Source organism: Hermetia illucens, chromosome 1 (genome assembly GCF_905115235.1).
Source record: "Hermetia illucens chromosome 1, iHerIll2.2.curated.20191125, whole genome shotgun sequence".
Lineage (NCBI taxonomy): Eukaryota > Metazoa > Arthropoda > Insecta > Diptera > Stratiomyidae > Hermetia > Hermetia illucens.
Window position 1 is genome coordinate 9,697,510 of NC_051849.1, and position 12,646 is coordinate 9,710,155.

The 12,646-nt window shown below is 42.4% G+C and overlaps 1 protein-coding gene across 1 annotated transcript; it reads left to right on the forward strand.

The window, feature by feature from the left end:
* The first annotated feature begins 46 nt into the window (after window positions 1–46).
* LOC119646476 (S-methyl-5'-thioadenosine phosphorylase) lies at window positions 47–11,807 on the forward strand. The gene is made up of 4 exons (XM_038046930.1): window positions 47–327; window positions 404–656; window positions 11,048–11,574; window positions 11,636–11,807. The coding sequence occupies exons 1-4, from the start codon at window positions 310–312 to the stop codon at window positions 11,669–11,671; spliced, it is 834 nt and encodes a 277-aa protein (XP_037902858.1). The 5' UTR covers window positions 47–309; the 3' UTR covers window positions 11,672–11,807.
* Window positions 11,808–12,646: the final 839 nt, after the last annotated feature.

Consider the following 12,646-nt stretch of genomic DNA (forward strand, 5'->3'; position numbering starts at 1 on the left):
GAAAATTCACAATGGATGTAAAGAATATAATTTTTCCCTTTTACTTGGAATCTTGGGAATTCTGTTCAACTCTACTCTACGCCCTTGTGCCGGCTTCTGTATGATTTGCAGCAGCTATAAATCAACGAAATACGACACTTTCTGGGTCGGACATATTTCTAGCATTCGGTGTTCGGGTTTGTAACAACTGCCGGATTTTAGTGGAGAGAAGTTCTCCTCCGCCAGCCGTAGTCGGTGTAAGGTTCGCGCGACGTTCACTTGTTTTTTTGATAAGTTTCATTACGTTCTTTAGTGCTTGAAGTTCTGATAATGTCGGCGATTGTAAAGGTCAATATTCTATCACTACTGATTAACATCAGGCGGAAGAGCTCACTAACATATGTATTTCTGTTTCTGTTATCAGATCGGTATCATTGGCGGGTCAGGGCTGGATGATCCTGATATTTTGGAGAACCGCGTTGAGCGGTCAGTGAGCACACCTTTTGGCGACCCATCAGATGTTATAATCGAGGGCGAAATCAAAGGGGTGAAATGTGCCTTGCTTGCCCGTCACGGTCGGAGTCATTCGATTTCGCCAACCAACGTTAATTACCGCGCCAACATTTGGGCGTTCAAGTTGATTGGATGCACGCACGTTATAGTTTCCACTGCAACAGGTAATTGAACATTTCGGCAATAATTGCGATTTCTTAAAGTGATTTCTCAGTTTCCATTTAATGTTCGGCTACGTGCTAACTATTCAAGCCGAACAATCGATTTCCTGCCCATACGACGCACTAAATAATGATTGATTCGTGCGGACTACGGGGGGACCTTCCGCCTTTCTTTCGCCCCTAAATAATCACATCTACCCTTAGTGTATCAAATGCCTTTCCTATTTCCTTCTAACCATTTGGCGTGCGAGACAACTTTCATTCTTGTAAATTTGACTGTTTATGGTGTCTTGGCCTTTTATTAGAGTGGGAGGAGTCATGGCGCCAAAACAAATCCCCATCCCCCTTTTGCCCAGCGTATAATGCTACTTCCTCAATTAGATAAAATTCGAAGCCTGGGGGTGGTGTTGCATACGCCTTTGTAGATTTGTTCGCATCAGGTCATCAAAGAGTTTATGGAAGGGCAATGCTCGCATTTTATGTCCACGTAGTCATTTACGTTTGTTTATTACTTTTCGCTTGAACGGTTAACATGTAGATATCTGGTTAAATGGGCCTCTAGGAAAATTTTGGATAATTGAAGGAGGCTAATATTGGGGTTTTCTCTTGAATGATCAACGTTTAATTTCGAAAAAAGCACTTAGACCTTGGTGGTCCATTGTACTCTATTCCCTCGTCTAACGAAATATCCTGGATTCGTTTATGTATCGTAGGATTTCGATTAGTGGATGTGATGCTACCCACTGCAGTTGGAGCATATCAGCATCCAAAATCTGATGTCTGATTCGTCCATAGGCGGAGCACTCACTTAGAAAATGTTCCGTGGTTTCCGCTTCCTCATTACAAGATGGGCACGTATCATCTTGGATAATTCCTATTCTGAACATATGCCCAGCTAGTGAATTATGGCCAATCAGAATGCCCACAAAGCTTCTGCAAGTCTTCCTGCTTTTTGGCAGGCCTAGACCGGATACCGGTTGTTGCGCCGTTGGTGATGATGAAACTTTGGAGTATGTTTGTTTGGTTCTGACAGGAAAAGTTTGGTGTTTCTAGCAGCATTAAGGCTCAGCCACCTGCCATTGTGGGAAGCTTGTTCCCGGTTTCCCGGCAGTATCAGTCAAAGCTACTAGCCCACTTCTTGTTTTTATTCCTTCTGTAGAAGACGTTAGTATATCCTGACACACATTCTTCTGGTTCGTCCCAGTTTTCTCTTCGATTCAAGATAACATCATATCTTCTAGTTAGTTGTTTAGGATATGCGGGATCCTAAGTCTACATCCACATGATGGTGGACCGGACTGTGGATGTGGACTTAGGATCCCGTATATCCTAAACAACTACCTAGCTTTAGCCTTAGTCTAGCTTAGACTAAAACAACTGGCGTTTTAGTCCAATATAATTCGCAACTTTGTCGTGTTGTTGGCACTTTCGGTTACGCTGCTCCCAGGGCAGAGGGGAGGCTGCGTCTGATGAGTTGCCACTGCTGTGGACGAAACCGTCAATCATTTTTTGATTGAGAATCATATCTTCTACCAAATAGATGTATGGAGATCTGAGAATAGGAAGGCATTGCAAAAACTAGATTCAGTTCTCCCAATGACTGCCAATGCTCTTGTGCCCCCACGTCCATTGTTTTCTTATAGATCTAATCGAATTATTCTATGAACTGCTTTCAATGCAGTGCTCTGAATAAACAAATCCCAGGGGGTGGAAATTGGGTAACGCCGGATGTCGTGCTCATGGCACCGGTGATACTCAGACACACAGTTCTTTGCAGTGTGACTAGCATAAGCGAATATCGGCTTAATGATAGCAACATATATCCACATTACTACCTGAGGCCTAAGTCCCCATGTCGAGGCAAACGTCCCAGCCCATAAGCTTGTACCCCTCGTCTCTGGAATAAGGATTGTACCCCTCGTCTCTGGAAGCAAAGATCATTCAGGTTTCTCGTTTTTGTAAACCATACCATCGTGGTTTTATTTGGATTTACTGAAAAGTCCATGCCTGAAGCACCAACTGTCTAACAAATCAACTACAAGTTATAAGTTAATGTTGGAGTTCATCAAGGAAGTGCCCTCTCACCACTCCTCTTTGTCCTTGTTATGGACACCGTCACACGGGATATCCAACGTCCAGCGCCCTACACACTGCTTTATGCAGATGATGTTTTCCTAGCATCTGATAGCAAAAATGATCTCGAGCAACTTGTTCAAAAATGGAATGATCGCCTCATGCAACACGGTCTCAGATTGAATTTAAACAAAACTGAATTTTTGACGACCGCTCCCCATGAAACAGGCACAATCACTGTCAGCGGCAGTGATCTGCCCAGAACTGAGCGATTTAAATACCTCGGGTCAACGCTATCAGCCAATGGAGAGCTGCGTTATGAAATTGCTTCACGCATTAACGCAACCTGGATGAAGTGGCGTTCCACAACTGGTGTCCTTTGTGATCGACGTATCAACGAACGTCTCAAATCTAAAATTTACCGCAATGTCGTCCGTCCAGTCGCTCTCTATGGTTCTGAGTGTTGGCCGACCATAAAAGACAATGAACGGCGTCTTGCGGTAATGGAGACGAAGATGCTACGTTGGACTAGTGGCGTCACACGTTTAGATCACATCCGACATAAGGATATCCGCGATCGTTATGGGGTTGCAACGATCGTGGAAAAGTTGCGAGAGAGGCATCTTCGATGGTATGGTCACGCAATTCGTGCAAACGAGAATTCACTTGCCAAGATTGGTCTGAACATCGAAGTCGATGGTAAACGTCCAAAAGGCAGACCTAAGCAACGGTGACTTGATACGCTGGATGAGGATTTGAAAGCCTCGGGATTGGACCCAGATCAGGCATTCGATAGAGCCAAATGGCGAAGCCGATCACGACGAGCCGACCCCGCCTGTGAACGGGACAAAGGCTGAAGAAAAAGAAGAAGATACGTTGAAAAAGAACTAGGTTTTTTTCCTTATTCTGTAAATATTTTTATTTTTTCCCGCACACAAGAGTTTGGGAGACCACCTACCTAGGTACTAGCACTGAGGAAGGGGGCACGTGGTCTCCGAAACGATTGTATGCGGGAAAAAATAAAAATATTTACAAAACCTTATTCTTTTTTCAACTTAGACACGTTATATATTTCTTCACACCTTTCCAAGATCCCGATCAACAGCAAGCACAGTCACCTCATCAGCATTAGCTTGAGCGTGTATTGGCAAATTTTCCAGTTCGCATAGTAGAGAGTTGATCAGCATACTCCACAGGTGGCGATAGCACACCTGCTTGGGGGCAATCTTTCATTGCTTCTGCTATTAAGTAGCGATCAACACCGACTTCAGCACACAGCAATCTCTGCGTTAGCATGATATAGATCCACATAATTAAAATATCATTAATCAATCATCATCAATTCGGAGACAAGCTGACGTGATGAAATCAAATAGCTTCTCTCCTCTTGGTTTGCATTTGCTACTAACCCAACAAATATTTTGAACGTTCGCATCGTAACTTATTAGGAGTTCGAGACCACTTGATTCTGCATACGCTACCAGATCCCTTAGTTCTTGCGTCGATGGAAGGCACAAAAAATCATAGGCTAATAAAGCGGAGGCAGTTATAATGTTTTAATCTGGTATTGTACGATGATCGTAACTAAGTCCTGGGAACAGAACTGTCTAAGCATAATCGCCTCTAACCGTCTTGACAACTCTCGGCCTTATGGATCTTTCATCGTACAAAATTATGGCCCCCTTTACTGATCCAATGCCACAGATTCTATTAAATCGAACCCATAGCCATTGCACCAGAAAAGTGTAGGGGCAGACCTGCAGCTTTGTCAGTCTCATTGGCAACAGATAGGAGGAGGCTTTGGCATGCTGCAGTTTAATTCGACCAATCTTTATGTTAGTCTAATATCAACCAACAACATCAAACCGCACTGGTCAAACACAAGCACGAACAAGAATAAGGATAGGAGAATACAACTTTGAGACCGTTGACAATTTCTCCTATCTAGGGTCGAAAATCACAACCGATAACAACTACGATGATGAAATCCGCGCACGGTTGTTGTCAGCCAACAGAGCCTACTTCAGCTTACAAAGACTGTTCCGCTCGAAACGTCTCACCATAGGGTCAAAGCTCTTACTGTACAAGACTATGATCTTGCCAGTCCTCATGTATTCCTCGGAAACTTGGGTTCTTAGCAAGAAAAATTGCGAACTCTTGGCCGCGTTCGAGAGAAGAATCCTCCGAAGAATTTTTGGCCCCCTACATGAGGATGGACGATTCCGTAGCCTACACAATGACGAAATCTATGAGCGATACCATGACCGTCCGGTTGTGGATAAAATCCGGCTCAATAGGTTACGGTGGGCGGGTCACTTAATCCGTATGGATGAAGATGATCCCACCCGGAAAGTCTATAAGGGCAATATCTATGGTAGGAAAAGAAGACGAGGCAGACCCTGCCTAAGATGGAGCGATGGCGTGGGCCAGGACGCCAGACAGCTTTTAGGGATATCGAATTGGTGGACCTCGGCGCAAAACCGGGATGTCTGGAGTTCCTTATTAAGGCAGGCCTAGACCGGATACCGGTTGTTGCGCCGTTGATGATGATGAATATGTAATGGAAGCGTATGCCGCGACCGGCGTGAGGCGGGGTTTCTCTCACACCATACCGCCAGAGACTCGATCTTCGCGTGTTTGATTTCTCTTCGAATAGCCCCTTTTGGGTGTACAACGTTCCAATATTCTCACCATTAAGGGTCTCATCTCATCACGCAAAGCATTTGCCCGTTTTCCACTTAAAACTCTCACTGGTTTGCATAGATTCGATCACTCGAACTGGCATCAAGCCAGTTTCGTTCACGTTTCTGGCTTCTGGTTGGTAGCAGATAGGATTCACTCTGTAGTCCTAATGCGAACCCCTATCAAAGAGGAGGATCAAAGAAGTACTCAACGCTCTCTGTGCAACCTGCAACCGCACATCAATTTCCGAGTTTGCCGCTCTAAGGATAGCAGATACATCATTGCAATTGTAATTTTCAGCGCCATTCTGGGCTGGCGGCCAAAACCCATGATTAAATTATTCCCTTTAAATGATGTAAATACGTAACTTAAAAGAGCGCCACCATATAGTCCGGATTGTAGTCCTGCATTACCTTATAACATGAGAGAAGATTAGCCAATTACCACATTTTTCTTTCAAGATAGTATTATACTTAAGCCTTAAAACGGACATTTGTTGGGGGCTGCTGGCTTTTTTGATTAGGCAAGCAGAAACTGACGTCAATTAAAATGATTTCGGTAACGAATTCTCTTAAGATTCCCTATGGAGGGTATATATAATGGGATAAGCAACGTGATACATGATATATAGCTCAAGTTTTGTTTGGTTAGGGGGTGAAATGCTTTTACACACACATTGCCAGACTCCTGTCTCAGACAGACCGGCTAAAACATCCCCCTGGAGCGTCTAGGCCTCTGATCCGTAACCGTTTGACATATTACCTTAGGGCAAACTTATTCAGTATAGAAGCAAAAACCTCTCTATTCTCCAGGTCTGGAAGAATCTCCTCTCTACGAGCGTGTCTGTCTCTATCCGGGGCTCACGAGAAAATCCTAGAATTGCCCCCTTATGTTCGTGTAACTTAGAACAAATCGCAATGATGGAATTTTTATAAGAGTTGTTTATTAATTCGTTTGCTTCACTTGAGCATGAACACGTGATACCCATGTACTTCGTATCTATAAACAATAGTTTACTTGGTAATTAAGATTACATTTTCTTTATCTCGATTAGAAGAAAGATTAGGATAGTGGTCATCTAATATATTGGATTAAAGAGAAAATCATTGTTTCCCACAATTATTCAAATTTTCAGTACTAATTAAAGGAAAATAAAGTAAAGAGTGGTTGGTGAAGTGTCGTCTGAAAAACAGAAATAATTGCCCGTTTCAACAATAGTAAATTTATTATTACGATTTCTTGTAGTGATCGATTTCCTGCCCATGCGAAGCACTACGTAATTAACTGATTCGGACAGGCCAAGGGGACCTCCCGCCTTTCATCATCATCACCAACGGCGCAACAACCAGTATCCGGTCTAGGCCTGCCTTAATAAGGAACTCCAGACATCCCGGTTTTGCGCCGAGGTCCATTAATTCGATATCCCTAAAAGCTGTCTGGCGTCCTGGCTTACGACATCGCCTTTCACTTCACTTAATAATCATATCTTCCCTTAGTGTATTATTAGCCTTTAGTATTTCTAGCTATTTGACGTGCCATATAACCTTTCTTGTAAATTTGACTGTTAATGGTAACTGGCTTTTAACTAATTTATCTTCTTGAGTAGCTTTGGAGGAGTCGTGGCGTCAAAACACAACCCCTTCCCACATGTGTTTTGGTAGTTGCGCCCGGCACATTATGTTATTCCCTCCACTAAATAAAATTAGAAACCCTAGGGGTGACGATACGTACGTCTTTCTAGATTTATTCGTATCATGTCATCAAAGAGTTCACGTAAGGATAATTGCATGAATTTCATGTCCACATTGTTACTTACGTTCGTCTATAATTTCCAGTATAAACTTTTCGATGGTATTTAACATATGAACACTTCTTGAAAAGGTCTTGTAGGAAGCCTTTGAATTATTGATGGGAGAAATCTGAAATTTAATTTTAGATGATTTCAAACAAACTTAATCTGGAGTTGGTGGCCTTTCAATAACAGCAAGTGCTCTCAAGAATTCTTGAAGTTTTCATGCTCATTTCACGCATTGCGAAAGTGAGAGTTCGCGACGATAAGCGACTGTAGAATAGTAGACTTGTTGCGAATGTTTACTCTCATTTTCAATCAAATCAAAATTAGCGATAAGAAAAAAAAAATAGAATCATTGTTCCATGAAATGATGTTTACACTTCGGAACACTTCATTATTCGCAGATAAAGATTTTAGAATTAGCTCTTGCTAGTGATATTGGTTGTTGTGAAAACAATGTTTTTGGAATTTAGTAGAAGGGGTTTCTTAATTTATCGCAAAAAGTGCCAAACATATTTCTTGCGAACTCTTGCGGCTACCAGTGAGTGTAATTTCCATTTTGGATTGAGAATGGTTGGAAGAACTTTTTTAGTGTCTTTAAGTTATCCCCAGAAAATTGGAATAGAAACCCTCATTATCTCTTCAGCTAATTTCGTTGTGTTTTTTGTCTTAATTTTGATAGTTCCTATGTCGAGCCACTGGAATAACTATGAATCTAGAGTCAACACCCGCCGTCTCTCTGCCAGGTCTAAGTGATCATCAGTCCCAGTGTATACTAGCACGGTTCTCTTCCTGCATGGGAACGTCGTGAAGGTGAGCATCCGGAGTAGATCCGCTATAGTAAATTTCGATAGGTAGCAGGGTTAAAGCTTCCACTACCGTAAATTCAGTTACGAAATTGATAACGATAGCCTTCAGGCCTTGCATGTCCCGCAGGTCATCCAGCCGTGGCAATCTTTCTATGTACTGGTGGGCAGCGATAATTGCAAACCTGCAGAAGGAGTGTCATAAGCTCAACGTTTAAACACAAGCACAAAATGATAGAGAGCGTACAGATTAGATAAAAGGAGACTGCAGCGCGTTAAATAAAAGCAAAGCCCCCACTTGGCAGGCATTCGACGCTAGTCTGAAGAAAGACATTTTTCCCTATCGCTTGAAAGTAGCGAGGCTCGCGCTGATCAGAAAAAGCAAAGCAGACCCCGAGCTGCTGTTTGCATAACGACCATTCTGTACGCTTTACACAGCCGGGAAGGTATTCGAAAAACTCATCAAAGCGATACGTTTGGCGTTAGAGCAAGATATTAAAAAGTTTATTCCAAATACCGTGCTGTCTCTTGTGAATATTATCTGATTAACTGAGATCTGAAATACCGCGATGTCTCTTATGGATATTAATTGATTATCTGAGAGATTGCTCCCTGTTCTAGAGAGACGCTGGCGATCCAGAGGACGTAGAGATCATGTCGAGGAAGGCACAGAATTCCATGCTAGGGTCGGATCTATGGAACACGCCAAGTTTGTCTACTAATGCCTGCCGGTCGGGCTGTCTGTTATGTCTAAACAGTCCGCAGCTAATCAGCCGGGACGTGTGTTTCATTCAGTTGACTTGCCAGTTTGGACTGTGCAGGCGGCCGATGACCGATTAAAAATGAGTCGTCCGATTCTCCGGAAAACACTGCCAGAGTGGTACTAAAATGGTGATAAATGTAGCCGGGTTGCGCATTACTTTTTTTTTTTCAATGAAAATTCAGTTCGACGGGTAGATCAACCGGGTGGCAAGAGGCTCTTTGAATCAACAAATCCCTTGATTTAAAGGAGGATTAGCCCCCTGATGCGGGATTTATTGGTGTTTGTGTTTGTTTTCATGCATATAAACGTAAAACCACACACAGCATTCGTGTTTTTTATTCAGGGTTTGGGTGAAGCAAAACCTTATTAAAATCGATCCGATCCTGTCTTTTTTTTTTACTTCCGAATCCCCTTCCTGCCTATGGAACCACCATTAGCTATTACATCACGGGGTGAGCTATCTGCTTTCTTCGCACTTCACTTTTCTCAGTTTATTCTGGGTTGCTGAAATTATGGAAATGATCGCATTCCAATCCTCCTGGTGTGCTACTATTTTCGGATAAAATTTTCCGGTGATAGCATTTCACCTAGAGTTTCGTTAAAGCTCTTCCGTTCTTCCACGAAACTCGGGCATTAAAAAACACGTGCGATCGGTCCTCCGATCAACAACTTGAATAATCAATTTAAGTGTCCAATCTGAACCTATACAGGTTTTGACGGTATCCCTTGTGGCCGGCGAGAAACTGGTAATCCTAACCAGCCAGCCCGATTGTAGGAAGTAACCTGTATGTCCAACGGCCCATTTCTGAGCGGTTCAATCGCTACTATCATTGACTTATGGAACTCTTCCTTTCGCATTTTTTCACCTGCAGTTTATAAGCGTGAGATCAGTGAGATTCCATATAGCAAAATTGGATTTACGGTCCTGCAACTATGCCCCGCCCATGCTACATTTGACATCACATGTGCCGAGGTCCACCAATTCGATATCCCTGAAAGCAGTCTAGCGTCCTGATCTACTCCATCTCAGGCAGGGTCTGCCTCATCTTCTTTTTCTACCATAAATTTGACCTTCTAGACTTTCCGGGCTGTATCAGCCTCATCCGTACGGATTAAGTGACTCTCCCAGCGCAACCTGTTGAGCCGGATTTTATTCACAAACAGAGACACATCTATAATCACTCTTAAAAAATGGTCGGTCTGGAAGTGATCATATAATTCTCTCAATTTGCTTTTCCTTCGCAAGTGTCAATTCAGCGCCCTCTAATCAAACATTAACAGCACCAATTGCTTCACTTGAGTACAACTCAGCATCTTGAAAATGCTTTGCAAACCCACCACTGTGACTACCGCCGAAACTCAAAGATTAAGTATATCATTGTACATAATATTGCATAGTAGTGGTACTCCTGGGGTCCTTCATAGGTGTTATATCAGAGCGTTCGTTCTCCCAAGCAGGTATCAACAATAGAAGCGAGATTAGTCGAATTGAACACATTCCTCACGTCCACGCAATATTTTCCGTGAATTGCATTTTCGATGAAGCTAGTAAGTAACCAAATGTATGGCATCAATGGTTTATCTGACTTTTCGGAACCCATACTGCCGATCTGAAGAGCATCCTTGGCTCTCGGCAGACGCTACAAAATTTTCCCAATAGTGTCTAGGAGACGAATGGAGGAGAGAGGATGGTTCACTCGGAGGTTTAGCAGCCTTACGCAACAGTACCCGCTTCTGCTGCTTTTATAGTGTAGGAAATAACCCCTCGGATATGCGCGCTCCGAAGAATTCAGTGAACATGACTGGTCTGGATTTCCCTGTCGGTCTTTACTCAGAAATGGCTGCATATACATTATGGGCTACTTACCAAGGGAATAGTTCTACACTTAAATATACTTACATAAGAAATACACAAAACTTTTCATACTTGGAGTGTCGTGCTTCCGGTTTTCTGCTTATTAAATGTTGGCTTTATATGGGAAGTAAAACTGCAATTGTGCTTGATCTAAAAAATATTTGGGCAATTCGTTATGCTTGTACCAATCGTTTTCCCTTACAAAGGAGCTGTTAATACTGTTGGCGTTGTCTTATCTGTGATTTCCAGCTCTCATTTTATCCTTTAGCTGTTAAAATTTCTGCCTCAAGCATCTTTGTGTCATAAACTAGAATTGGTATACTCACCGGCCAGCCACAATAAGAAAAGGAAACATTAAAATTTTAATACAAACAGGTTGTGATACTCTTCGTGCTAAATTTCTTTCACAATCAATTTTCATAGGTTCCCTTCAGGAGCATATCAAGCCGGGCGATTTCGTCGTACCTGATAGTTTCATCGATCGAACCTTCAGACGAGAAGTTACTTTCTTCGATGGCAAGAAAGGCTCCCCAAGTGGCGTTTGCCATTTACCTATGCATCCAGCATACTGTCCACGAACAAGACAAATCCTCATTGATACTACCAAGCAATTGGGCTACGACGTACATGAGAAAGGCACAGTAGTTACGATTGAAGGGCCACGCTTCTCATCTAAAGCTGAGAGTTTGATGTTCCGACAATGGGGTGGAGATCTAGTTAGCATGACAGCAGTACCGGAAGTTGTTTTGGCTAAAGAGGCTGGACTGCTTTACGGTGCTGTTGCAATGGCTACTGACTATGACTGTTGGCGTGACACTGGCGAAGCCGTTAACGTGACCGATGTCCTGGCGGTTTTCAATAAGAATGTTACAAAAATGAAGTCAATTCTCGTCCAGGCTGTAGGAAACATTGCCAAGGAGGATTGGACAGATGATATAAATGCACTGAGGGTGAGTTGGATTTGTAATGAATGTTAGAATTTTGATTAGTTTCATTTCTGATTTATTACAGAAAATTGTTGGAGAGAGTAATATGTTGAAATCATAAACTGAAAGTGTAAATATGTACACATAACACTCACAATGGCAGCGTGTACTTTATTTTGCACATTCATTAAATACCAAATGTTTGTATTATTCACATTTCCGAAATTTAAAAAAATAAATTTTATGTGATATATTCAGCTTTTATTTGTTACTGGAGACGCCTTGGGGGGGATTTCACGTATGAGCGATTTACCTGCATTAACAACGAATAATGTTAAATTAATTAAATTATCTCAGGATAAGTTATTAACCGTTAGTGTGCAATCCAAGGAATCTAGATAAACATTTCAAACGGTTGTGTTGGCTTCACCAAAATAAAAGTAAAAGCATTCTTCAGGAAACTAAAGAAAAAATGGAAGGAAAGTGTTGGACATAACACCGGAACCATAACTAGTAGCTGAACTTTGGAAATTTAAGCATTTAAGCAATTTTCTCAGGCTTGCATGAATTGGCCGAAGCTAATATTACGCACTACGTAACCCGTTTGGTAATGTGGGCGAGGTATAAAACTAGTCGAAGAGAGCTACGGAAGGCAATCCGTAAAAGTAAACGGAATTTCTTTAAATAACTATACGAACAGGCCGACATCAACCCGTGGAACCTATAGAGCGATAATGGCTAAGTTGAAAGGAAGCAGGGCCCCACAGATAAAGTGCCCAGTTTTATTGCGAATAATAGTGACCACTCTATTCCCTGAGCAAGAGACCATCCTACAAAGATATTCCAAGTATAATAGACCATGTGCTTACCATTGCCTGCGAAAAGGTAGGGGCTAAATAATCACCCGCGCTGGACGAAATACCGAACGTGGCTTTGAAGGTGGCGATAAAAGCAAGACCAGAATGGTTTGCTCCGACTTTTAATACCTGCTTGGAAGAGGGCATCTTCCTGATTCAGTAGAAAAGGCAAATGCTGGTGCTATTAACAAAGAGTGGTAAACAACCTGTAGAGCCGTCGTCGTATCGTTCCATTTCTT